This window comes from Alexandromys fortis, unplaced genomic scaffold, assembly GCF_014885135.2.
Source record: "Alexandromys fortis isolate MF-2015 unplaced genomic scaffold, M_Fortis_MF-2015_v1.1 scaffold_7, whole genome shotgun sequence".
In the NCBI taxonomy this organism is placed as follows: Eukaryota; Metazoa; Chordata; class Mammalia; order Rodentia; family Cricetidae; genus Alexandromys; species Alexandromys fortis.
In genome coordinates this window covers 6672762-6699647 of record NW_026067920.1, presented here as the reverse complement: position 1 = coordinate 6699647, position 26886 = coordinate 6672762, and the positions used below count along the sequence as shown (strand labels likewise).

The following is a 26886-nucleotide window of genomic DNA, read 5'->3' as shown; positions in this document are numbered from 1 at the left end:
TGGAACCTGGAAAGGGGCCGGGGCACGGCTTCTTGCTTGCAAGGTGCCTAGACAGTGGTGTCTGCCAAGGCTTTGAGGACGACAGCACCTTAAAACAAGGGCCCCCCTTTCCAGGAGCATCTTACTATTCCACTTCTAGGGACATTTTGCCCAGGAGCACAGGAGGACAAAGAAGGCAACATCAGTGAGCCTGAGCCAGTGTCTGAGTTACCCTGCGTGAAACACAGGTCTTCTGTCCCAGCCATAAGTCCAGGAGAGAGCAGTGCAGCAAAGCCAAGGCTCTTAGGCTCCAGGTAACGGCTTCTCTGGGGCAATCCACTGAGGTGCATTGGTTTGAGCTTGGTAGCATCTGCTCGGTTAGTTTCAGTCCATCCAACAGAGAAATGGTAGGCTGGCTGGGTACCTGTGGATGTCAGGAGGGCCAGCCTTTGAGATATTACATGCAGACATGGTCACTGGCCAGCTCCTGGGTCGCGCAGGGAAGGGATGTTGGCAGCTGCCTTCCAACTCTCTCCATAGAGACATGCAGATGTATGGAAAGCTGGAAGGTTCTCCAGAAGCATGCTAGAAGCCAGGATGAACCCTGCGCCCCAGTACCAGTATCTCTCCGCAGCTTAGCTTTGGTTCTGAGCTCCACTCAGGCCAGAAAGAACTAAAGTTGGCCAGTCCTAGTGGTGTACATCTGTAATCCCAGGACTCGGGACACTGAAGAAGTCAGACTGCAATGCCAGCCTGGGCTACATGGGGAATTTGAAGAAGGCTTGGCAGGGGCAACTGCCTGAAGAAAAAGGAAACAGTCAAAGTTGAGTATTAGCAGGATCCTAGCATGCGTGTGTGGGCGGGGGAGGTGCACGAGGACATGTGAGCACGCCTGTGTCTCGTCATTAGATTCAATAACCCGCTCAGCCTGGTAATGCGAGTGTGGCTTTCCCCTGATGATTCCCCTGCCACGCCCTGCCTCTCCACTTCTGCCGTTCCTTTCAAAGGCAGCCCAATTTAGAAAGGCCTTGTTGCTCTGCTGGAGCTGGGGCTTCTCTCCTCCTTCCCCGGCTCTCCGGCTCCCCGGCTCCCCAGCTGCCTCCAGCTGGCCCTTCCGGCCTTGCTGACCTCCAGCTGGAGAGAAACCATCCCTCAGCTGTGGCGAACAGGATATGGCTCTCCTGTACTGGATCCCAGTTGGGATACCCAGCATGGCTGAATCCTGGGTGGGTGGGTGTCTTCAAGAGGACAAGAGCAAGGGCAGGGTCCTTTCCTAACGGACGTGCGCTGTCATCCTCGGCCCTGTTCTCGAGGTCCAGGGAATGAAAGTGCTGGACTGTGTCTAAGGGGTCCCATGGGGAGGCTCAGATGGAGATGGGGGTTGGAGATCTCTGTAGCCTCGTTCAGCGCTGCGGGGGGGGGGGGGGGGGGGGGCAGGGGTGCATGAAGGAGTTGGGTGGAGCAGGGTCAGAGGCGGCCAGTGTCCTCCTGGTCCCGAGGAGGGCTTGTTGCCCTGAGGCCCTGTAGCTTCTCCTCGCAGGCCTTGTCTGGGAGCAGCACCTCTGCAGTGTAGCCGACTTTCTTGGCGTGCAGGAGACTGTAGGTGTTGTCAAAGCGCAGGACATCTGCAAGGACAGAGAGGGGACAGACAGTATAAGGCCAGCTCATGTGCACTCCTGGTGATGTTGGGAACGTGTTGACCAGGCCGTGGGTAAGATGTGAGCATCAGCCACTGGCCTGCCCCAAGCTCACCACTCATGACCTCCTCCTGGGAGTGTGGTGACCTCAGTAGGAGTATGGCCACTTCTACCACCCCAGAATTACACCAGCACTTCACAGGCAGCCCCTGAAGAGGGGATGTCATCCCCATCACTTTGACTTCCTGGCTTGTGACATAGGTGTTTTTGCTCTGAGTGTCCTTGCCATGATGTGCACACTCACAGGAGACTCAAAGCAATAAGTTCACTGAATCTTGGGCTAGAACCTCCAGAACTGTGTGGTAGAGTAAATAATCCCCTAAGCTTATTGCCTTGGGTATTTTGTTATAGTATGTGAAGCTAGCTAAGACACTAGACCATTTTGTTTTTGTGAAACTGATATCAGTTCTAGCCACCTCTTTGGGATATTTGGAGTTCCGACAACTGGGCAGGCCCCTTGCAGAGACCCTTGGCAAAGTTCATGGCTACTTAGTTGTCTCCTAGGCTGCTATTCTCCTGGGCTCTGAACCTCAGGAGTTTGTGCAATGCACCTCTGGCCTTAAATCAGATCTAAGACCCTGAAGATGGAGCCCCTGGAGCCCTTCTGTACAGTTCTTGCTCTTTCCCTGAGAGCTGGACGTAGAGGAATTCCAGAGAGGCCGGACCAGGCCCAAATGACTGTCTCTCTTCCTCCCACAAAGGCAACTGCAGGAAAACTTGGCACTCTTACAGACTCCAGCCTTGACACAGGTAAGGCTCCCGTCCTCAGGCACCATGTGGGCGTTGTAGCGCTGGTTGGGCAGCACCTCTGCCATCTCCCCGGCCTTCTGCCTCTCCCCCATCCTGGTCTTCAGAAAGATCCCAAAGCCGATGTCGCCGCCCTCGGAAGAGAACTGCCACCTGCAGCAGAAAGACCCTCTGAGGACCTCCTGTGTGGACTGCGAGGCCCTTCCAGGGATGCCCAGCCACAGTCCCTACCTGAGCACACAGCCTGGGAACAGGATCTCATTCTCCACCTGGTGGGAGGAGCCTCGGCCCACCACCACTGTGTGCTCATAGTGCGGCTTCTCCTGCCGGCACAGGTAGTAGTGCTTGGGCACATCGCCACCATAGTTGATCTGTGAGTTAGCGGTGGGTAAGCTGACAGGCAGCCATAGGCTGGTCTCCTCCCTCCCCATCCTCTGGGAACTCTGTACCTTAGTCAGGCACTTGGGGTTACCATCAGGATCAGTCATGGTTCCCCCAAATTCCACAGGCAGCTGGTCAGGGCTCATGAACTTGAGGAGCTCCTGTTTCCAGTTATCTGTATGAGGAAAGGGGGGCGCTGAGGAGCTCTGGAGACCAACAGAGAGACCAGTGAGAGGGCCACTAGCTTCCCTGAGAATCTATTCCTCAGAGTGCTCACGAGCTTGCTTTCTGGCTCGGAGGCCATGACCCAGAACTGGAGGCTGGTTCTGTGCGCTGATGAGGCCAGACCAAGGCCAATGCTGTGGAAGGAGGATATCCCAGGAGAAGGGGGCCTCTGGCAACACCTTCTGCTTTCCAGTCAGGCACAGAGCCAGCGCCAACTGGGGGGTCAAGAGCGAAGTCACTTACCTCCCAGAATCACTATCTTCTTTTGTGTCTCCTCACCCATGAATGACTTGACCAGGTTGAAGGCCACTGGGAAAAGCTTGGGAGCTGAAAGACACAGAACGCCACTGGGAAGCTGGACCAAGACAACTGCAGTACATAAAGGCGCAGCCAATCCTGTGCTGGGCAGGAGTTGAGCGAATCTGGGTTCTGCTATGTCCTGCTGTGTGAGCACTAGCTCAGACTTGCACTTCTGAGTCTTAGTGTTATTAGCCGTAAAGTGACCGTATGGTGTCTGGTTCTCAATAATCAGTGCTGTCCCTTAACCAGCTGTAGGGTGTTGGGGACAAACTGGGCCCATGGTCAGCAATGATGATGATTCCTTGAGGCCACTCATGGTTTTGCTAGGTGACCTCAGAGTCCTTTGGGGTGAGAGTAGGTGGGGGACCTGCTTTAAATATCCTCTCTCACCCCAGGGGTACCTGCTTACTCATTGAGCACTTCCTGTGGGCAAGGTTTTATGTGCAATCTTCTCACTTAGCAGACTCTCATTTAATATCCTAACTATCTGGGGGGGGGGGCATCATGATGGTCTCACTCCACAACACGGAAAAGCCGAGTCTCAATGAGAGGAAACTGACTCACTCCAAATGAGAGAGCTAACTAGACGTGAGCCCAGGACATCTGAGTCCAGGGAATATAGGACGGCCATCGAAGACAGGGACCACTCTTGCTAACAGTGTGGCTCATGGTCCAGTCTACACTGACATGAGTAAGAAAAGAGCAGCAAATATTTAGACACCTAACATGGCTGAAACACACAAGGGAAGGATTTTGCATAGTACAAAAATATTGGTCTGCAAAGGAATGGAGTTAAAAATACAAACAAAAGCCTTATTCTTCACAAAAGAAGATTTTTGAGAAGCTGTAATCCAATGGTTTATTTACTGTCACCTCACCCCGGTCTCCCTTCCCCAGGCAGAGGTCATCTTGGTCATGGACTCACCTCGAATAATAACTAAATTTTTCACTGTCTCAGGATAATTTGCCTCCAAGATGGCGAAAAACTGTAAAGTTAAGTGACATCGGTTATGGCTGTAGCCAGCCCTTGAATGCCCAGTCTTCTGTAGCTCTGATGCTGCTGAAGCAAGAGGCCCCGCCCCGCCTTCTCCATGACTTGTGCATCCTCCTCTGGGATGTCCTTGCTCCTCATCCTCCCTCTAGTGTGGCCCTAAGGCCAGACTGGTCCACAGGTTCCCTGGAGGGTGTCTCTGCTTTTCTATGGATGGGAAGCTGGTGTGGACTGTGGGTTCCCCTTGGCCTGGTGCTGATACTGCTCTTGTATCCCGCCTTACCTGCTGGTAGACTTCCACCGCTGGCTTCCACAGGTGCCTCAGGCTCAACCCTTCCACATCGAACACCATCACCATCCTCTCGATCTTCCTGCCCAACTACAGGAACAGAGCAGGCACACTGGTTAGATCGATAATTCATGCAGGGGATCCTGGCCACCTCTCTCCATCTTCTTGATACCCACAACCTGGTAGGGAGGCCTGGCAAGCGTGTGTCAGGTCCCAAACAGATGGCATCCATCTAGGGTGTGAGGAGAGGTTAAAGCTGAGCTCTAGGCTCTTCGGGTATCATAGTTTGTTCGACACTATTGCCTAGTGCATAATTAAAGCATGACTCAGGGCTGGCAAGACAGCTCAACAGGTAAAGGCACTTGTCACCAAGACCATTGACCTGAGCTCAATTCCTGGGACCCACTTGGTGGAAAGAGAGCTGATTCCCAGAGGCTGTCCTCAATCTCTGCATGTCACCATGGCGTGCGCTGGGCTCATACTTCAGATGCACAAAACCAGCAAGGCTGCCTTCTACACTGGGTTCACTCTGAAAGCTGCAGAGGTCAGAGGGCAGCTCAGGGCAGGAGATAAACCTGTCCAGGTGCATATGAAGGTCTTCTTGGAGTAGAAGCCTCACTCTTGAGTGCTCTATATACAATTTGTTTGGTTTTCAAGACAGGTTCTCTATATAGCCCTGGCTGTCCTGGAACTCTCTCAGACTGGCCTCAAACTCACAAAGACCCACCTGCCTCTGCCTCCCAAGTGCTGGGATTAAAGGAATGCATTACTACATCCGACTTTCCAATGTACTCTTTATATTTATATATCTATCTACCATCTATCTTTCTATTATCTATCTGTAATCTATCTATTTGTTATCTCTATCTATCTATCTATCTATCTATCAATCATCTATCATGTGCGGCGAGTGTGTGTGTTCAGGTACATACCATGGTGCCTGTCTGGAAGTCAGAAGGAAACCCGGGGGAGTCATTCTCTCCTCCCACCGTGTTAGTTCCAGGAACAGGACTCAGGTTGTTAGGCATGGTTGCAAGTGCCTTTACCCTCTGAGCCCTCTCACTGGCCCTGGGATTTCATATATATTTTTTATTAACTCTGTAGTATCTCCTTGCGTCCCAAGAATCTACAGTGGTGACTATCTTTTCTGTAAGTAAAGCTGGCTGGCTGTTCCAAGAAGTCCTAGGGACAGTGGTAAGAGTTCTCACTACTCCTCCCATGGTTAGTGTCAGGGCCTGGCTTTTTATGTGGGTGATTGGAATCTGAACATGGTCTTTGTGCTTGCTCGGCAAGCACTTTATGAACTCAGCCAGAAGAGAAGGCATTGGTGACCTTACCTCAGGCCGGCAGAGAGTCACACACACACACACACACACACACACACACACACACACACACACACACTTACACATACTCACATACATACTCACTTGCACATACACTCACACATACACACACAAACATACATGCATACTTGCACACACATATATACTCACATATACTCACACACATTCACTATGATACTCACGGAGAAAATCATACGTAGAGCTGGCAAGAGTTAGAGAGACAAGGTGCTGTCCTTCCCTGGGCCTAGTGACTCCACTTGGAACACTAAGGCCACCAAACATGCTGCCTGAATCCCACTGCTCACCTTTTGACTCTGCAGCTCACACTCATGCTGAAGCAGCTCACAGACTCTGATACGCTTGCGGATCATGTCCTGCTTAGAGGCAGACATCAGGAGCCCCTTGGGATCCATTGTCCCAATGATGTCAAACCACACAGGGCAGCCTTCATAGTCATAGCCACACAGACCACCCGAGTCATAGAGCTGGATCACCTGGACAAATGGACAAAGTCCTCACTCAAACCAGCCCACACTGTGCCATCGGGGGATGGGGGAGAGGGAGGGCACCAACAGGCCTAACGGGTACTGCGAAGGGCTCACCTCTGGTGGCTGCCACGTAAGGATGTGGTTCAGGTCCTGCTGATTCCGGAACTCCACATGCTGCAGAGATATGCAGAAGCTACAGAAGCTACCTGTCTCCAAAGCCTCTGCAGGCACTGGGGACATGAAGCCAGGCAGCCCTGCCCACAGCACAAGATTGTGCCAGAAGACCTTTAGGCTCCACAGAACTGGGGTTGGAGGTGGGAGAAGGATGCAGGGAGGAGGGACTCAGGCCTTGTTCAGGGAAGGACCCAGGAGATGGAAAGCAGAACACGAGAAGAGACTCTTTCTACCGGCCAGAAGCCTGGGTGAGCACAAGGGAGCCAGGGCATGGAAGCAGGGTCCTACCTTCCGGAGCATGTCCTCCGACTTCTTAAGGTCAAAGTTCCGAGCTGCGAAAACATGGGAAGGACAGGCCAGATCTAGAATGAGCTGGTCTTGGGGGTTTAGCAAGACAGCTCAGCTGGTAAAGGCGAGGTGCTTGCCACTGTTAGGTTCTAAATCCGGGACAAATGGCTAACTGAAGAGGTTTGAAGGAAAATGGCCCCCAAAGGGAGTGGCACTATTAGGAGGTGTAGCCTTGTTGGAGTAGGTGTGGTCCTATTGGAGGAAGCGTGTCACTGGGGAGGGGAAGCTTTGATATATATACACTCAAGCAACGCCTAACAAGACAGACCACTTCCTGTTGCCTACTTAAGATGTAGAAATCTCAGCTCCTTCTCCAGCACCATGTCTGCCTGCATGTCACCATGTTCCACCATGATGATGATGGACTGAACCTCTGAAACTGTTAAGTCACCCGATTAAATGTTTTCCTTTATAAGGATCACCGTGGTCATTCATACAAGGATTAAGACCCACCGTGGCCTATGCGTCTCTTCACAGCAATAGGCACCCTAAGACACTGAGGTGCTTATTTAACATATCAAAGTAGACCTGGCTGCCAGGTTCTCCCAGCATCCCTCAGTCCTTACCAGCTAATGACTGGCATACCTCACCCTACCCTAAATCTCTCGAGCCCAGGTGCTGTGCTGCCCCCCTTTCCTTTCCCTTTCCTTCCTTTCCCTTCCCTCTATAATCCAGACATTTTTGGTTACCTGGTCTGACTCTCACCTCTCCTCCCCCCCCCCCCCAAGGCTCAGGGCCATGTCCATTCTGGACTCTCCCAGATGTCCCTGCCTCTGACTATGCTCTCTCTTTTACCTACAAATAAACTTTCTCCTCCATCAAGCCTGACGATCTGAGTTTAATCTCTGGAACTCACAAAACAGAGAGAAATCAATCAGCAAACTTCCGTGGCCTCCGTGTGCATCGGTTGGTTGCATGAGTGTACTCCCACCTCCCAATAAACAAACAGACACAGAAACCATTTAAGAGTGGTAGGAGAAACTGGTCCCTAGAGGTTCCTGAGGACAAGATTAGGGTGTCCTCACTTTTCCTTACATCCTCAAAATATTCTTGGGGTTTGGGAATCTGTGTGTGTATCTGGTCGTGCCTGCGCATGCGTGTGCACGCGGGTGTGGAGGCCAGGGCTCACTGTTGGTGCCCTTCTCAACCACTTTCTCACTGAATCTGGAGTCATCAATTGGCTAGAATAATGGCTGACCAGAAAGCCTCATCTCCCCCCGTCCTGCAGTTACACATAGACCACGCTGGATCTTGCTCCTTGTATGAATGCCGGGAGCAGGTGCGTGGTCCTCATATTTGCTCAGCAAGTACCTTAAAGATCTCAGCTGGAACTACAGGCATGCCGGCAGCCCACAAGCACAGTTTATTTTAGAAATGCCTTGGCAGTTTCTTTGTATGGCGACTAGCTCGCTATCAGATTTTCCACCAAGAGAGCTGAAGTGGAACACAACAGCAGAGATTTTCAAGTGGAAGGCCACATTCCGGCCAGACAGCCTTTGCCCTGTTCCTTAATCACCTCAAGAAGGAACCACGATGGCCACTAGCTGACCTCCCATCCTCTGTGACAAGTCACTCGGTCACCGCATACACAGGCAGCCCACGCCACTCCTCAGCAGCTTCGACGGAGCCCAAACCCGTCTCATAAGGGCTGCAGCCCCCCAGTCACAGGCCAAACAATACAGAGCTGCTTGTCAGGGTGGGCTTCACTGCAAGAGTCCAAGAACAAGCCTCTGCGATGACACTCTCCCGGTCCTCCTTTGTGTGTATTAGCATCACCTGCATCGGTGTTGGCCCACTGAGTGGTCTGTGATGATGGGACCAGCCATCTCTGAACTGCTAAGTGTGGCGGTCCCTAGCTGTACGAGGCCACTGAACAGCAGAAATGTAGCCAGTGAGACGAGGACCCGCAGTCTTAATTTAAGGTAATTTGGATAGTTAAATATGTCCACAGGCTACCACACTGAATATGGCAGTTCTAAATACATCAACATTTAAAGGTTTGTCTATTTGCTGTGTCTGGATCTTTTCTGTGCCAAGCTTAAATTCCAAGAGCTTTATAGGCCGAGCTGCTAGTTTGAGCAGTACCTGAGTTCTCATCATGTTTTATAATTGGATATTGCTTCAGATAAGAATGCTACTAGTTTTTTCTTCATCCTGTTGGCTGTTTTTTCCCCCTGAAAACCTAAAACTGTTTTAAAATAAAATTTAAAAAAACTGTTTCTAAAAATAATTATTTAAAAACAGAAAGAACAAAAATAAATAAATAAATAAATAAATACAGAAAGAACAAAAAGAGGGGGAAAGTGGCCTTTAGGTTGGGGTTTCCTTCATGTAGGCCTGGAGACTTTATATTTGACTCAGCACTTTGAAGACAGGGCTCAATACCAAGCCTACAACAGCACAGAAGAAAGCAAGGCTGACAGACTGGCTTCTCGCTGGTCCTCTGCTAGCAGTGTGGAATTGGGGCTCGGTTACAAGTCCGTCAGGTTGACAACCACTTAAACCACGTGCCTTGTGTTCACTTCTGGGATGAGTCTTGACTTCCTCCTACCTCAAGTGCCCACTCTATTCCAGTCAAAGGACAGAGTTAAAAGATTTCTTACCCCAGCCTTCCCCCCAGCTCCACCCGCCACAGATCTTCCCCCCAGCCTTCCCCAGCCTCCCCCCAGCCTCTCCCCACAGCCTTCCCCCCAGCCTCTCCCCACAGCCTTCCCCCAGCCCCACCCCGACAGATCTTCCCCTCAGCCTTCCCCCAGCTTCCTCCCATCTTCCCCCAACCTCCCCCCCCCCACTCTAGCCTCCTGCCCCCCAGCCTAGGTGCCATTTCTGGTATTCCTCTTCCAGACTGCTGTGAGTTCTAGAAGCCCCTTCTCTGCCATTACATCACTACTCAGTGTCCCAGGGGACTGAAGGCAGACCCAAGTCCTAAAGGTTCACAGAAACCCGATTCAGCGCCAAGCTGGGAGGCCCTGGGGTCTCCATGCTTTTACTCTGTTGAAGCCAAAGGCACTGGAGTGTAAGTATTAGGGGGATCAGGACAGATGTAGAACGGAGCGGGAGGGGATCCCCTGGGACCAGCTGTCTAATTAGGCTAGCTAACCAGCAAGCTCAGGGTCGTCAAGAGACCCTGCTCAATAAAGAAGAGTAGTTAAGGGGGCTCTGGCTGCAGTCTCTCGCCTCCACAGGCCGCCCCACCGTCACCCCTTTCCTCTCAGGTTGTGGTTCCGTCTAGACGCCTCTAGATGCTTTGGCTGTGCTCCCACTGATATCTACAGTAAACTTCCTCCTTAACCCATACCCCAGAACAATCATTTCCTCTTTCCTTTGTCATTCAGGAGACCCAAGCTCCCTCCGAGACAGAGAGACTTGGGCTCAGATGAGTCTGTGCGGTGCTCACAGATTCTAGCAGTGAAGTTTGGATTCTAGCCTAGAGCAGGCCAACAAGAAGCCTGTGTATCAGCAGGATGAGTGCCCTGAAGTGCCCACCTCACTGTCCTGCCATCTTGCTCCTTTCTCTCCTTTCCCTTGCTCCCTGCCTTCCTGATCCCTGTGACCTCACCTCGGAGCCAGCGCAGAAGGAAGTAGTCATCAGCCTTGGGCAGAGCTGGCAGCACATCCTGGAGGGCCTCCCGGAACTAAGAGGAAAAGGGAGGGCATGATAGAATGTTACTGGAGTCCTCTGTCGGAGCCCGCGCCCTGACAGCTCAAACGGTCAGCCAAGAGCCAAGCAGCAGTGAAAAGCTGAGAAGAGTTATTTGGTGTGGCCACTTTGGAGAGAGAAACCAGGAAAGAGGCTCACAAGTGGTCCTGGAATGAAGCTCAAGTTTAAAAAAGGGCAAGAGGTACGCATGGCTAAGCCGTCCTGACCAGTGGTTCTGTCTGCCACTGCCCGGCGAGTTTGGACTCCAGTCTGTCCTGCACGGTGGTCTGAGGAGCTGTCAGAACTGTCTGGCTCTTTTCTGGGGAGACAAGTTCCTCTTCTGGCCAGAGCCAGAGCCTTCCCTGAATAAGTACCAGAACTCCAGCCTTTTCTCCCCCAATTTCGGGTGATGCTGATGAAGGCTAGCCTGACAGTTCTAAATGCATTGCCCCAGAATTGCACCCCAATAGTCTGGATTAGAGAGGGGCTCCTTCCTCTGAGCTTCAGTTTCCTCATTTATGACATGAAGGTAATGTCAAATGTGTCCAATCAAAGGCTTCAATATGTTTAAAATAAACATGGAAACCAAGTTTGGTGGCACATATCTGTAACCCCAGCACTCAGGAAGCTGAGGCAGGAGGATCAGAAGTTTGAGACTAGCCTGGGCTACATATGGAGAACTTGCCTAAAAAAAAAAGAAAACTTATAGGGATGGAGAGATGGCTCAGCAGTTATTATTAACTGGGATATGTGCAGGTAAAACACCCACCCTCATACAACAACATACACATGCTTGTGCGCGTACACACACACACACACACACACATCTCTGTAAGTCTGGGCCTAGTGCCCAAGAAGCAGAGGTAGGTAGATCTTATGAGTTTGAAGCCAGTCAGGGCTAAATACCCCAAACCTCTGAGAAGTAGCAATAATTGTTTTGTTTTTGACACAGGGTCTTATTATGTAGACCAGACCTGTCTCTGCGTCCCAAATGTTGGGATTAAAGGTGTGTGTCTCCATGCCTGGCCAATAGTAGTCCAAAAAAACTAATGAGATAAGAATACAAATGACCAAGCGTGAAGGTAGAAAGTCCCACACTTTAACAACCAGACCATGAGTCCTTGGGTCTGATAACCCACAACGCTGTACACAAACATCCACAGCCCCAACTCCTAATGGCTTGTTTGGAAATAGTGGTGCTCTAAGCTTTCCTAAAGTCAGCCTCAGGGGCAGCTAATGACCCTGCACAAACAGCTGCTGGGATCCTGGGTCACGCCATGTCTTCTCTGGGAGAGCAGGGCTGTCACTGTACGTCTGTGACAGGCCAGCCACCAGCAGCTCCTGGGTCATGCCATGTCTTCTCTGGGAGAGCGCGGCTGTCACTGCTTGGCTGTGCCTTGAACAGATCTCCTCTTTGGCCTTTTTCTCTTTGGTAATTCATAGTCTCCGAGTACCTAGCCTGTCGCTGTCATCAGTGTGCAGCCTCTGATGCTAACAAGGATTAAAGCATGAACCCCAGCAGGCACTGGAAGGATTCACACCTGATCTGAGGGATCAGAGGCAGTCTTGATGGCGGCTGGAGGGTGTGAAGGGTACAGTGTCCCTTAAGAAACAATAATGCTTCTCTCTCATCCCCACTAGGTGACCATCTGCCCAGCCTGGAGAAAAGTCACAGTATAGTGTCCTATAAAGACTGCGTGTCTTGAAGTGTGGTCATACTGTCCTATGAAGATCGCGTGTCCAGAAGTGTGGCCACAGTGTCCTATGAAGATTATGTGTCCAGAAGTGTGGTCACATTGTCCTATGAAGACTGAGTGTCTGGAAGTGTGGTCACATTGTCCTATGAAGATTGAGTGTCTGGAAGTGTGGTCACACTGTCCTATGAAGAGTGTGTGTCTGGAAGTGTGGTCACACTGTCCTATGAAGAGTGTGTGTCTGGAAGTGTGGTCACACTGTCCTATGAAGACTGCATGTCTGGAAGTGTGGACACACTGGTGCAGGTTAAGCTCAGGAATCCTCTAGAAGGAGCTGATCCTGTATACAGCTGTACAAAGATCTACAGCATCCACAGCCTCTCCCCGCTTCCTCCTTTTTTCTCTTATAATTTTTAAAATAGTAAGCGTATGTTATTTTTAAATAATGGAGAAAGTAGGAACGCCTCACAGGGTTCTCTATCACAGTCCCTCCCAGACGCCAGGTGTCTAGTCCTAAAAGAACCCTATGCCTGTTGCTTCCTGAGACCATCAGCACTGGGCAGCTCGTCAGTGAGCCCTCCTATTCAGCTAAGGTCCCCTCTTTCACTTGGAGAGCCGTGGCTGAGTTCCCAGGTCTATCCTTCACCCAGGCCTCTCATTTCTCCCTGTAAGATCCTTCCTCGTGGGAGACACTTCAAAACAAGCCATTCATCATTGTCCTTTGAGACAGAGTCACCAGGTAATCTGGTCTTGAACTTGGCAATCTTCCGGTTTTGTTGGGCGGGATTGCGGACTCCTCCAGTGTCTGCCTGTCTGTCACAAAACTTTAGCTTTCCTTTCAAAGAAGGCCAAATGTGAGCCTGGGCTGGATTCTTAAGGACTGGGCCTCTCCCTTCTGATAGTCCTTCCTTTCTCCAGGTACAGTCTGCAGGATGCTCTCAAAATAAGACCCCCTAGCCCTCTATTTCTCTGTGCTAATGAAAGGTAAATAAATACGTCTGATAAGAAGACTGGGAACCCTGGCAACTGAAACCAAAGCAAACCAAACACTGTCGCAATCTCGGCAGAGATCTACGGATCTGCCTGGCAGTAGTCATAAGCTGGGAACAGGGGCCAAAACTGGATGGTGTGGCCCACCGCGCTAGAAGGCTGAATTTACACACACACACACACACACACACACACACACACACACACACACCCTGAAGTCACCCAGAGGAAGGAAGAGGAGGGGTGCAGCGTACAGCAGCTGCCTCAGAACGGTGCTCCGGAGGCACTGGGCTTTACCATCCAGTCCCCACACAAGGCTACAGCCAATGTGCACCCGGTGAGTTCAGCTTGGCTCCCACGCCTTCCCGCCCTCCGCTCCCCTCACCCTGGCCAGGGCCTCCTGTTGCTGTGGGCTCAGGTCCCCGACTTGTCCGCTCATGATGCTCTTCTGCCTGGCTTCGGCTGCCAATACCCTTACCCCGTTTTGCCTAGCAGGTCTGATACGAGTCCCGCCCCAAGGGAGAGTCCTTGTTTCTGCCCCGCCCTACCCAGTGCTCCCTCGTTTTTGTTTTTGTTTTGTTTGGTCTGCCCAGGTCATCAGGCCTACCCTTATGGGGCAGAGAGGCGACTTGACCTCAAAAGGTGTCTTGAGAGCCTGAGGTAGCTGGTGGCTCCCACCTCCCGGGCCCTCTCACGATCAGGGCTCTGACGCTCAGGTAGCGGTGGGACACAGGTGTGTGGGGGGGAGTATTAGGGGTGTGTTCACCTAAGGACACATGCATGGGGGCAGGTTCTTCAGAGCCAAGTGGGAGCTGAGGATGTCACCCCCCACCCCCAGTCCTTTTGCCTAAGGAGAACCCAGCCCCATACCCCTGACTTTGAACACAGGCTGGGTTTCCTGAATGTTCACTGACCAGAAAGAGAGCCCTTATGTGCCAAATGGCTCAGCCCTCTAGACGTTGGGACCGATTAGGTAAGATGTGCCTCCTGTGTTACCAGAATGCCTAGCATGTCACACTCACGGTTACGGACACAGTTTCAAAACTGTTATGAAGGCTCTTAGTAGAGCCAGAGCTACAGCTTGGCCCAGGTGGTGAATCCCTGGGAGTTAGGACAGTGAGAGAGCCAAGGAGAGGGTGGGGTGGCTGACTCCGAGGAAGCTGATCTCTCCCGACAGGGCGGGAAAACACCGGCTGCCTTGGCATGAATTTTCTGGACAGCAGGTGGCAAGGGAGCGGGGGGGGGGGGGGGGGGGGGGGGGGGGGGGGGGGGGGAGGAGGCGGTGAAAAGAGGCCACTGAGACCTTTCCCCTCTGTCCTCCCATGGGTCAAATCAAGTTCCAGATATACAATGACCAAGCATGGGCTCATATGAGACTGCTGCCCACTGGAGATGTGATTGGTCGTCAGCAAGTATGGGCCGTGCTAAGGAGAGGCAGCAAACCAGATCTCAATGACTCAGGACCAGAAACAGTTAATATTTTATTCATTATTTTTGCTATTGATTGTATATTATATGATTATTTCAGATGTACTGAAAAATATAAAATACATTAAAAAAACAAACAGGTTCTTATGTAGCCTGAGATGGTTTCAAACATTCTATGTCATCAAGGAGAGTCTTGAACTCTTGGTTTTCCTGTTTTCACCTCCCCAGTGCTGGGGGACAAGCAAGTGCCACGATGCCTGGTGTGCTGGCTTATTTTATATCAACTTGACACACACTGGAGTCATCCAAAAGGAGGGAGCATCAACTGAGACAATGCCTCTATCAGACTGGACTGTAGGCAAACCTGTAGGGCATTTCTTAATTAGTGATTGTTGAGGAAGGGCCCTGCCCTGTGGGTGATGCCATCCCCGGGCTGGTGGTCCTGGGTCTGTAAGAAAGCAGGCTGAGCAAGCCATGAGGAGCAAGTCAGTCAGCAGCACCCCTCCATGGCCTCTGCACCAGCTCCTGCTCCAGGTTCCTGCCCTGACTTCCTTCAGTGAGGAACAGTGATGTGGAAGTGTAAGGTACCTTCTCCACCCTATGCTGCTCTGGTCATGGTGTGTCGTCACAGCGATAGTCTCGCTAACGAGGACACCTGGTCTGTGAGGATCTGGAGATGGAACACCTGACAAGCACTCTGCAAACTAAGATGTAGCTTGGGTGAAAAGATTCAGGGTGGACCAGCACACAATGCATTGATTTTATTTTTTTCATAGTTTTTATTTTTTTGAGACAGTGTGTCACTAACCCGGAACTCACTATGTAGATCAGGCTGACCTCAATCAAACTCACAGAGATTCTCCTGCTTCTGGCTCATGAGTGCTGGACTTTTTACATGTTGTAATTGATAGATTCTTTAGGGCCGTTTTAGGATTTCCTCTGACAAATCAGAAGGCAGGGTTTCCGTATGTCCCCTGTCACTCCCACCACTTCTGGGACCCAGGGGGGCCCTCTGCAGTTCCCCAGCCTGTGACTTTCATTGGTGAACAGTCTGCAAAGGTTAAGGCCTGTATAACGGCGTGTCCCCAGCTGTGGGTTCAGAAGGAAAGCTCTCTCTACTCTACACACCCTCCATGCTCTGCTTGCTCTTTTTAGTTTTTGAAAATGCAGGTGCTTGGGTCTGGAGAAATGGCCCGGTGGTTAAGAGCATTTAATGCTCTCACGGAAAACCCAGACCTGGTCCCAGCATCCACATCAGACAGTCACATGCCTGTAACTCCAGTTCCAGGGGAGCCATGCACCCTCTGTCCTTCTGGGGCATCCGCATGGTGCACATACATATGTGCTCAGTCCCACAAGCATATGCAGCAAATAAATAAGTACATGTATATTTTTAATTGCAGCTACTAGCAGTGTGTGGTGGCACTACTGTAACTCCAGCCTAATGGGGGGGGGGGGCTAAAGTAGGAGGACTGAGAATTCCTGAGCTACACAGCAAGGGATCCTTTCCAAAAAAATAATTGCACCTATCAAAATTTTAAATTATATTTGTGGCTCACATTTTGGGTTTGCATAATATTTCATTTGACTAGAATTTGCCCTAGGAGAATCTTAAATTGAAAGAAAGATCCAAGTTGGGCTTGAAGAAATGTCAAGCATACCTGTTGCTTTTGCAAAGGACCTGGGTTTGGTTTCCAGCACACGCGTGGAAGCTGCCAACCCTCTGTAATTCTGGGTCCAGAGAATCCAGCGCCCTCTTCTGGCCTCTATGGGCACTGAACATACATAGTGCATACACATACATGCAGGCAAAACATCCATATACAAAAAATAAAAATAAATAAATCAGGGCCTAGAGAGGTGGCCCAGCAGTTAAAAACATAGTTTCTCTTCCAGAGGACCTGGGTTCAATTTCCAGCACCCATCTGGTGGTTCACAACTATCTGTAACTCCAGTCCCATGGGTTCTGACATCATCTTCTGGCTTCTTCAGGCACCAGGCACACACGTGGTGCACAGACATACATGTAGACAAAACACACACACACACACACATACACTAATAAATGAATAAACCTCAGAGCCTTGTGCATGTTAGGCAGTGGCCTTGCCACTGATCTATACCTTCAGTCCAAGAATCTGTTACATAAGAAAACATTGCATAGGACTGGAGAAATAGCTCAGCAGTTAAGAGCACTGGCTGCTCTTCCAGAGGTCCCAGGTTCAATCCCCAGCACCCACATGACAGCTGACAACTGTCTTTAACTCCAGTTCTAGGGGATCTAACACCCTCACACAGATAAATGTACACATAAAATAAAAATAAATAAATAAAATATTAGAAAAGAGAAAATATTCACAGAGTCTCACACCTGTAATCCTAGAATCTGAGATGTGTGGAGAGGAATTCAAGGTCATCTTTGGCTCCACAGCCGATTGGAGGCCAGTCTGGGATATATGAGCTTAAAAGAAACTGATTTAAGATACTGTTGGCATCTGCTGGTGTGAATTTGGGGAAAGCAGATGTACAAAAAAATGGTATCTTCCCAAAGATCAAATGCAAGTGCACAGATGGAAAGTGGAACCCAGGCGCCGATTCTCAGAGCAGCAGATGTGTAGGTACTCTTGCCAGGGGGCTCCCTGCCCCCTCCCCAGGTCTCCATAGTCACAGATGTTCAGGCAGTGAGGTGCTTTAGACCCCTGAGAAACCAGAAAGAGAAAGAAACAACATACACACACACACACACACACACACACACACACATACTGTGTGAAATTGATGGTATTGTTAGCTAGGAGTTGGTGAAACGGACACCTTCTTAATTTCAACTTTATGGATATGAGTGTTTTGCCTGCCTATATGTCTGTGCGCCCTTTGCATGCGTGTTTAGGAGAGGGTGTCAGATCCCCTGGGAATGAAGTTATAGATGGCTGTGAGCCACCATGTGGGTGCTGAGAATCAAACCCAGATCCTCTGGAAGAGCAGCCAATGCTCTTAACCACTGAGCCGTCTCTCCAGCCCTGAGACTTTCATATATTACTGGCAAGAGCAGCAACTGTTTTTCTAAAAATTACTTGACAACACCCAAACATTTTACCACTTTGCTCAATGATAATTCTGGTGGAAAACAGTTCAGGTTTATAATTATATTGAACACACGCACACACACACAGTGCTGGAGAGATGGCTCGGCAGGTAAAGATGCTTTCTATAAAGTCTGATGACTGAGGAGTTCCATCCCTGGGGTCTACATAGTAGAAGAAGAGTGATAACTCCGGAAAGTTCACCTCTGACCTCTACACTCACATCATGAGACACACACACACACACACACACACACACACATACACACACAAATGGGAAAGATTAAAACCCAGAATGTATATGGGTATGCATTGTTAACAAGAATCTGAAACAAGTTTAAGTAAACTATGGTGGTTGATGTAGTTGGTGAAGAATTTATAATACAGGGGAAAAAATAACCATGAATCATCTTGAAAACGATGGGACCAGATGGCGTGTGCCTCACACTTCTGGGAGGTGAAACACACCTACTCAGTGAAGAAGGCTCGAAGGCAGAAACGTGCTCAATTTTCCCATCTCCCGGGAAAGGAGAAAGGTAGTAACATGTCTCCTGTGGAGAAAAGCCTGTGTTTAGCCAGCTCTGCCCGCCGGTTCTGCTCTAGGGGCTTGTCAATATTAGTTCAGTGCTGACTAACAGAAAAATAAGACAAGGCACACAGTAACCCGAAGCCCTCGGGCCGCTGGGGGTGGGGAAAGTCCAACTCCTAGGATCTGCATCCAATGAGGAGGCGGTGGTTCCACAGATCAGAGCTTCAGTCAGGATGATCAAGTGTTGGCCATGACCATTGTGGGAAGAAATTACTTGATAGACAGAAGGAAGGAAGGAAGGAAGGAAGGAAGGAAGGAAGGAAGGAAGGAAGGAAGGAAGGAAGGAAGCCAGGAGGCAGAGGCAGACGGATCTCTGTGTGATCAAGGCTAGCCTGGTCTACAGAACGAGTTCCAGGACAGACAGGGCTACACGGAGAAACCCTACCCCAAAAAACCAAGGGGGGGGGGGCAGGGACTCTTTTTTTTTTTTTTTGACAATTCCTAGGAACTGGGAAACCCCGATGGTTGAAGCTGAAGCTGTTACCAGTGGAGAATTTTTCGCAGCCCTAATTTCCTCTCTCACACTGGTGAGGGTGCTTGATTTAAAAAACTCACTAGGGGCTAGAGAAATGGCTCAGTGTTAAGTGCTTGCCACTTGCAACAGTGAGGACCTAAGTCTGGTTCTCAGGCACTCACAGACAAGCTGGGTGTGGGTGGTGCACATGTGTGATCCCGGCCCCGAGGAGCAGAAGGAAGGTGGTGGTGGGGGGGCTGCTCACTGACCAGATGGTCTAGCCAATCAGTGAGGGCCAGATTCTGTGAGAGAACTGTTAAAGGATAATAAAGTAGACAGAGACTGAGGACACACCAGGTAGCCAACTTCATCCTCTGTATGCCACACTCACACAGTTGGAAGGTGAGGACAATGGAGAGTATGAAGCCATCTGCCTTGGGCTATGTAGCAAGTCCTTGACTCAAAAAACCTATAAAGAACCCCACAAACAATAACAACCACAAAAAAACCCCAATAGCAAAAACATATATTTATGAAAACCGGGAAGTTGAAAACATATTCTGGGTTTTAATTTCCCCCCACTGATTGATTGATTGACTGTGTGTGTGTGTGTGTGTGTGTGTGTATCCCATGATGTGAGTGTGGAGGTCAGAGGTGAACTCTCTGGTGTTAGCACCCTTCTACTATGTGGGTCCTGGGGATGGAACTCAGTCATCTTGATGAAGAGCATCTTTACTGCCGGGCCATCTCTCCAGAACCATTATATTCATTTCTGTAACCATGCACAGTGGTGCTGGTATTGCATGTCTGTAATCCCAGATTCTCAGGAGTCAGAGGCAGGAGGATTGAAAATTCCTGATGCCAGGAGATGCTGTCTCTACAACTAGAAACAACAGAACCCACTGGGCGGTGGTGGTGCATGCCTTTAATCCCAGTACTCGGGAGGCAGAGGTAGGCAGATCTCTATGAGTTCGAGGCCAGCCTGGTCTACAAGAGCTAGTTCCAGGACAGGCCCCCAAAGCTATGGAGAAACCCTGTCTTGAAAAACCAAAAAAGAAGTCTACAGAGCTAGTTTCAGGACAGGCTACAAAGCCACAGAGAAACCCTGTCTCGAAAAACCAAAAAAAAAAAAAAAAAAAAAAGAAGCAACAGAACCCTTCACATCAGTGAAGCCATAGATGGTACAAAGATTTTTAAATTTGTATCTGTAACCAGAGCAGCTGTGTGTGTTTGTTAGCTCAGTACACAGAAGGCTGAGGCAGGAGGCTAGAAAACTTAAGTCCAGCCTGGGCTTCACAGTGAGACCTTCTCTCAAAATAAAGTGTAAAAAGAGGCAGGGGTAGGAGTAGCTGGAGAGATGGTTCAGTGGTTAAAGACACTGACTGCTCTTCCAGAGGACCCAGGTTCAATTCCCAGCGCCTACATGGCAGCTCACAACTGTCTGTAACTCCAGTTCCATGGCTTCTGACACCTTTACACGGATACGTGCAGAGGAAACACCAAAGCACATGAAATAAGTAAAGAAATAAGTCGTTTTTTGAAAGAGGCTGGGGTGCAGCGTAGTGGTAGCACGACAGCACCTGAGGCCCTGGTTCAGCTCCCAGAAATACCCTCCGAGTATAAATCCGTAACATTATCACTTTAACATATGGCCAATATGACTAAGAAGTGGGGCAAACAATCTCATTAATACTTAAGGAATATCGAGATGTCTTGTATTTTAGGGGGGGGTGTTCTAAATCTTTTAAATCAGTACATATTTAACACTGTCCAATTCAAGACTCCTAGACTCATTCTAGGTGTTCAGTAGCTCACAGGTGGTGCTGCAGTTAAATTACGCCTTCACCATGCCAACACCCAGTGATTCCAAACACCTTAGCTAGAGTCATCACAGATGAAACTGATTACAGTGGAGTGGGAGCCCTCTAGGAGGTGCCTATTAGAAGCTGAGTGCAGAGTGGACCCCCAATCAAGTACGACCTTAGGAAAAGGAGAATTTGTCCAGGGATGGAGCTCTGTGGGAATGCTTGCCTATCATACACAAGGCCCTGGGCTCCATGCCCAGCACTGCAGAAAGGGGACAATTCGGACACAGAGGGAGCCACCACCCCATAAAGATGAAGGCTAAAGCTGGGATGATGCCTCCACAAGTCAAATTACAGTAAACTGCAGAAGCTAGAGAAAGGCAGGGGTTGGGTCCTCCCTTCTAATCCTTCAAGGAGCAAACTCTGTCCTTGATCTTTGGCTTCCAGAGCCTCGAGAGAACAAGCTTGTGTTGTTTGAGCCTCTCCCGTTGGGAGCTCGGTCCCACAGCCTTGGTACAGAGGTACACCAAGTCCCACCTGGCGCAGGGATGAGTGGCTGCCATATTGGATCCTGCAGGTTGACTCTTAACCCTTCCCACTTAGGAATCAAAAAAATGAGTTCAGGTCTCCCATTCTCAGGGCCACCCAGCAGCACAAATAGGACTGGGACCCAGGCAAGTGGGGCAGGGCCAGGCTTTTGCTGCCATTCTGTCTTTCTGCCTGCCTGAGCCCCGTGTTCCAGGCTGCCCTCAGTCTTCCCCTGAACCCGCAGGTCATGGCACCTCAAGCATTAGCTCCTGTTGGCATGGAGGACATTTTACCATCTGGGCCAGAGGTTTGGAGAGCAGATGGCTCCCTTCCTTGCTTGTTTTTGTTGTCAACTTGACACAAACCTAGATATGTCTAGAAGAAAGGAGTATCAATGGAGAAAATGCATCCAACAGGTTGGGTGTAGGCAAATCTGTGGGACTTTTTCTTTTCTTTCTCCTCCTCCTCCTCCTCCTCCTCCTCCTCCTCCTCCTCCTCCTCCTCCTCCTCCTCCTCCTCCTCCTCCTCCTCCTCCTCCTCCTCTTCTTCTTCTTCTTCTTCTTCTTCTTCTTCTTCTTCCTCTGCTTCACTTGGATCCAAAATGTTAAAATGGGGAGAGGGGAATTTTCTTCCCTAAAAAATTTATTCATTTTCATTCTATGTACATTGATGTTTTGCCTGTCACAGATGTATGTCTGTGAAGTGGTCAGATCTTGGAGTTATAGACAATTGTTAGCTGCCATATGGGTGCTAACCAGGTTCTCTGGAAGAGCAATCAGTGCTCTTAACTGCTAAGCCATTTCTCTAGTCCCATGGGAGGCATTTTCTTATTAATGCTTGACATGCGAAGGCCCAGATCACTGTGGGCAATGTCACCCTGGGCTGGTGGCCCTGGGTGTTATAAGAAACAGTCTGAGGCGGGAGGGAGCGGGAAGGGGGCGAGGAGGTGGCCTGGAGAGATGACTCAGCTGTTGAGAGTGCTGATTGGTCTTCCAGAGGACCTGGGTTCAACTCCCAGCACCCACATGGCAGCTCACAACTGTCTGTAACTCCAGTTCCCGGGAATCTGTCACCTTAACACTAATGCACATAAAATAAATTTAAATAAATTATATATATAAAAAGAAAGCAGGCTGAGTAAGCCATGGGAAACAAGAGGCCATTCAGCAGAGCTCCTCCAGGGCCCACACCGTGTCTCCTCACCGCAGCTCTGCCTGAAGCTTCCACTCTGACTTCCCTCAGTGACAGAGTGTGACCCGAGAGTGCTAAGCAGAAAGAAATGTTCTCCTCCCAAGTTGCTTTGATCATGTTGTCTACCGCAGTAATAGAAACCTGGCTGCAGTGCTTCATCCTTCATCGTGTCCTCATCTCTCCCTGACTTGTGCCCAGAGATCGGCCCGCCCTAGGAGTGGAGAAGCTCGACACTGGTGTGGACATGATGTAACTAACCTACATCCACGCCCGTGGCAGGCTCACAGGTGTTCCTGCAGTCTCTGCCTCATTCATGGGTCACAGGTGTTCCTCTGGCAGTTTTAGTTAAAGCAGGTGACCTGCCAAGAGAGGGAAAAGGTTTCGGGATACAGGGCCCTGGCATCATATGAGTGTAAGGGGCTCCACAGGCCCTCTTTTGCTGCCCTCCATAGGTATATTGGTCTCGACCCTCAAACGCTTGACTAGACAGACACCACTGGACATCCCTCCAGATGCGCAGCCTTAGTTTGGTGATGCCGCCTGGCACGGAACCTGGTAAGCTGCCTCATATCTGGACTGGGAGGTAGAAATTTGACTCTCAGACTGCTAGGCTGCTAGGCTCAACACCTAGCCATTTAAGAGTGACCCCAAAGAAAGGTGTGGCCTGATGTGCCCCTCCTACCCCACTCTTACAGAAGGGAGATAACTGTAGAGGTGGGGCAGGGAGATGGAAAAGGGTGAGCAAGGGGGGGCCGACCAACTGCTCTTGGGATCCAGGATCAGAAAAGAAGTGGGTTAGTCCGGAGCCCTGAGACCACCTTTGGACTTTTGCCTTCTTTCTTCACAAGCTAAGAGGTCTTCAGCTCTTCCCACGATGCACTGTGCTGGTGAGCAGAGTATAGGGATCTCAGATCATTCCCGTCGCTTTCACACCTTCTCTCACACTTGCACGCCATCTCACCTCTGCACACATGCCCAGGCAGTGGCTCTTTGGACAGAGGCTCCTGTGCCTTTTTCAGATATTGTTCTCATTGGGCATTTCTTTCCTTGACTGTTTCACTGCCTTAAGATCCGGCTTGGAAAGCAGGGACATAGGCACCAAGCTTATCTCCTGGTGCTAACGCATGAGAGGGCCGAGCTTTAGAAGCTAGGAGCAATGAGTCCAGGCTTGAACTCCTGCCTTGTCTGTAACCTAAATCTTACCTCCTTGACTACCACCTACCCTGGCTATGGAAAGAAACCCGTTAGTTGAGATCAAAGCATGACCACTGTACTAGGGAGACCCAGACTGGCTCTTGGATGAGATGATGTTGATCCTCTTGGATGGGAAGGGTAAGAGCACATTCTAGGTGAATGAGAGAGCCCAAAGAAAGTCACAGAGGCGACAAAGAGGAGAGGAGCTGTGAGGTCATAGGGCTCAAAGAGATTAAACGTCAGGTCACCAAGGAACTTCAGGTCCTGACATTGGGCCATCTCTTCTGAGCTGGCAAGTTCTATGTCAGCTTGACACAAGCTTGAGTTATCAGATGGGAGGGAACCTCGATTGAGAAAATGCCTCTGTAAGATTGGGCTGTAGGTATTTTCTTAATTAGTGACTGATGCAGGAGGACCCAGCCTATTTTCTGGTGGTCCAAGGTTCTAAGAGAAAGCAGGCTGAGCAGGTCATAGCGAGCAAGTCAGTAAGCAGAACCCCTCCTTGGCTTCTGCATTAGCTCCTGCCTTCAGGCACCTATCCTGTTTGAGTTTCTGTCTGGACTTCCTTCAGTGATGAGCTACAATGTGGAAGTTTAAGCCAAATTAATAAACCCTTTCCTCCCCAACTTTTGGTCATGGTGTTTTGTCACAGCAGTGGTAACCATAACTAAGATACCTTCTCAGAGAAAGCGACCAATGTTATTCTAACTGTGCCAGGAAGACAACCAAGTGTGGAGGATGTCCTGGAGGTGATGGATGTTCAGAGTAGAGAATCAAGTCATGAGGTTGTGAAAATTCATGGTGGGGGTGTGGGAAAGAACCTCAGAGGAACCATCAGGAATCAGAGAGGCACTGCACTTCACTTCCACCCCACACTGGAGTTCTGTTGGTGGCAAGTTTAATTATGGACTAACAAAGCCAGGGATTGCTTGTATCTGATCAAAGGGAGTGATATATTTAATTATTGACTCATTCTAGACGATTCTTTTGAGGATGTCTGTCTTATCTAGAGTTTCTATTGCTGTGATGAAACACCATGACCAAAAAGCAAGCTGGGGAGGAAAGGGTTTATTTGGCTAACACTTCCACATCGCTGTTTATCATTGAAGGAAGTCAGGACAGGAACTCACACAGGGCAGGAACCTGGAGGCAGGAGCTGATGCAGAGGCCATGGAGAGGGGAGCTGCTTATGGCTTGCTCTCCATGGCTTGCTCAGCCTGCTTTTTTATAGAACCCAGGACCACAGGCCCAGGGATGACCCCACTCACCACGGATTGCGCCTTCCCCATTAATCACTAATTAAGAAAATGCCTACAGCTGATCTTAGGGAGGCGTTTTCTTAATTGAGGTTCCCTCCTCTCAGATCACTCCAGCTTGTGTCAATTTGACATAAAACTACCCAACACAATGTCAAATACAAGTGCGTAATACTTCAAAGCAAGAGGATTATGAGACCTATGATGAGCTGTGCTACATAGTGCAGTGGCATTTCCATTGTATTTTAATAAATAAAGACTGCCTGAAGATCTGAGAGGAAAACAGCCCCACTGCTCAGCCTTACAGACCAGGTTATGGTAGCACACTCCTTTAATCCCAGTAGCCACAATGACACACACTTTTAATACCAGTAACCACACTAGTTGCCACAGAAACTGGGTGGTGCATGCCTTTAATCCCAGCCCTAGAGAGGATTATAAAATGGGAGGAAACAGTTCTCAACACACAGTCTCATTCTGAGATTCCTGGAGGCAGGATCTCCATTTTCAGGCTGAGGTTGAGGTAAGAGCCAGTGGCTGGCTGTCTTGCTTTTCGGATCTTCAGGTTGAACCCCAATTTCTGACCCTGAGTTTTTATTACTTGTGCTTCAGCATAGGGAGTAAGGACAGAGCCATTGATGACACCGCAGTGACAACTGTACTGGAGTCACCTAAGGATGCATTTCTCATCGTGAGCCTGTCTTGTCAGCAGAAATTCCACACCCCCACTGCCAACTTGACCGGATTTGGAATCACCGAGATACCACACCTGTGTGTCCATCAGTCCAAGTGTATTGTATGCCCATGTGGAGGCCAGAGATTAGTGTTGTGTCTTCCTCAATCACTCCACCTTATTATTTGAGACGGGGCCTCTCACTGGATGACCCTGGGGCTCTCCAATTCCAGCTAGCCTGAAGAATCCTCCTGTTTCTGCCTGGTTTATACAGTGTTTGGCTTTTATGTGGGCACTAGGATTTGAACTCAGGTCCTCATGCCTGTGCAGCAGGTACTTTGCCCACTGAGTCATCTCCCCAGTACTGGGTACACTAGTCTTGATTGTGAATACATAGGAGGATAATAAAAAGGTCTTCCCACTGTGCATGTTATATGCCTGTAATCCCTGCTCTTGGTAACTAGAGGCAGGGGGGTCATGATGGAGGTCATTCTTGGTTACACAATGAGTGTCGTGGGAAATCTGATCACATTGTGACACTCCAAGACTATTAATAGCAAAAGTTTGAAAAAGGATTTTTCTATCTCTTGGCAACAAACCAAGGAAAGTAGAAGGAAATGTCCTACTTGTTCTTTGTATAATCAAACTCCATTCCCTGCAGGAAATAACTCACAGGGAATGCAAAGAGATAAAATTTAGCAAATGGATAATATGTTCTATCTTGCAAAATTTGGAAAATTAAGCTATGTGCACCTTACCATAGATACACATTCAGGATTTCAATGGGCAACTGCCTTACGTTCTGAAAAGGCTGATTCTGTAATTACACATTTATTAGAAGTCATGGCCATTGTGGGGATACCTATACATATTAAGACTGACAGTGCTTCAGCATGTCTGTAGTAAAATGAAACTATTTTTTGCATATTACAACATGAAGGATATTATAGGTCTCTCACTCCCAGTCTTACAAGATAAGCAGTTATAGAAAGATCTAATCATACTTTAAAAGCTATGCTTAATAAACAGAAAGTGTAACAAAGACCCCAGAGCTAGAGTGCTCAGTGCTTTATTAACTTTAAACTTTTAAAATGCTAATGAAAAAGGAACAGTGGCTGTGGAGAGAGAAACAGTGAATTAAATCAGCCTATATATTGTAAAGATGTGCTACCCTCAGAATGGAAACCAGGATATGTGTTACATTGAGGAAGAGGTTCTGCTTTCATTTACATAGAATAAAAGTGATGGATCCCATCAAGATTGATAAAGATTAGATTCGAATAGGAGAGACCTCTTGATTAAGGAGGGGTGATATTTCATCAAACAGCTTCATCATTCAATCTAAGCTGAGGTATAAGACTAAGGAATGCCTTTCACTTTAACAGGTATGATATAT

The 26886-nt window shown here is 49.3% G+C and overlaps 1 protein-coding gene and 1 long non-coding RNA gene across 4 annotated transcripts in view; one reads left to right on the top strand and one right to left on the bottom strand.

Annotated features, from left to right (window-relative positions):
* Positions 1-1395: 1395 nt before the first annotated feature.
* Positions 1396-13815, bottom strand: LOC126500767 (SEC14-like protein 4). The gene is made up of 12 exons (XM_050140932.1): positions 13675-13815; positions 10525-10600; positions 6906-6949; positions 6558-6617; positions 6261-6449; positions 4604-4699; positions 4255-4315; positions 3273-3356; positions 2873-2979; positions 2655-2794; positions 2407-2576; positions 1396-1604 (listed from the first exon to the last, which is right to left on the bottom strand). The coding sequence occupies exons 1-12, from the start codon at positions 13726-13728 to the stop codon at positions 1447-1449; spliced, it is 1239 nt and encodes a 412-aa protein (XP_049996889.1). The 5' UTR covers positions 13729-13815; the 3' UTR covers positions 1396-1446.
* Positions 10623-26886, top strand: part of LOC126500768 (uncharacterized) — a 21666-nt gene continuing 5402 nt past the window's right edge. For 2 of the 3 annotated variants that reach the window (XR_007591426.1, XR_007591424.1), the window contains exons 1-2: positions 10623-13626; positions 25430-25823. This is a non-coding gene — a long non-coding RNA (uncharacterized lncRNA). Of the gene's footprint in view, positions 13627-22819; positions 22923-25429; positions 25824-26886 lie in introns of all 3 variants that reach the window. The other variant, XR_007591425.1, reaches the window with a different exon arrangement.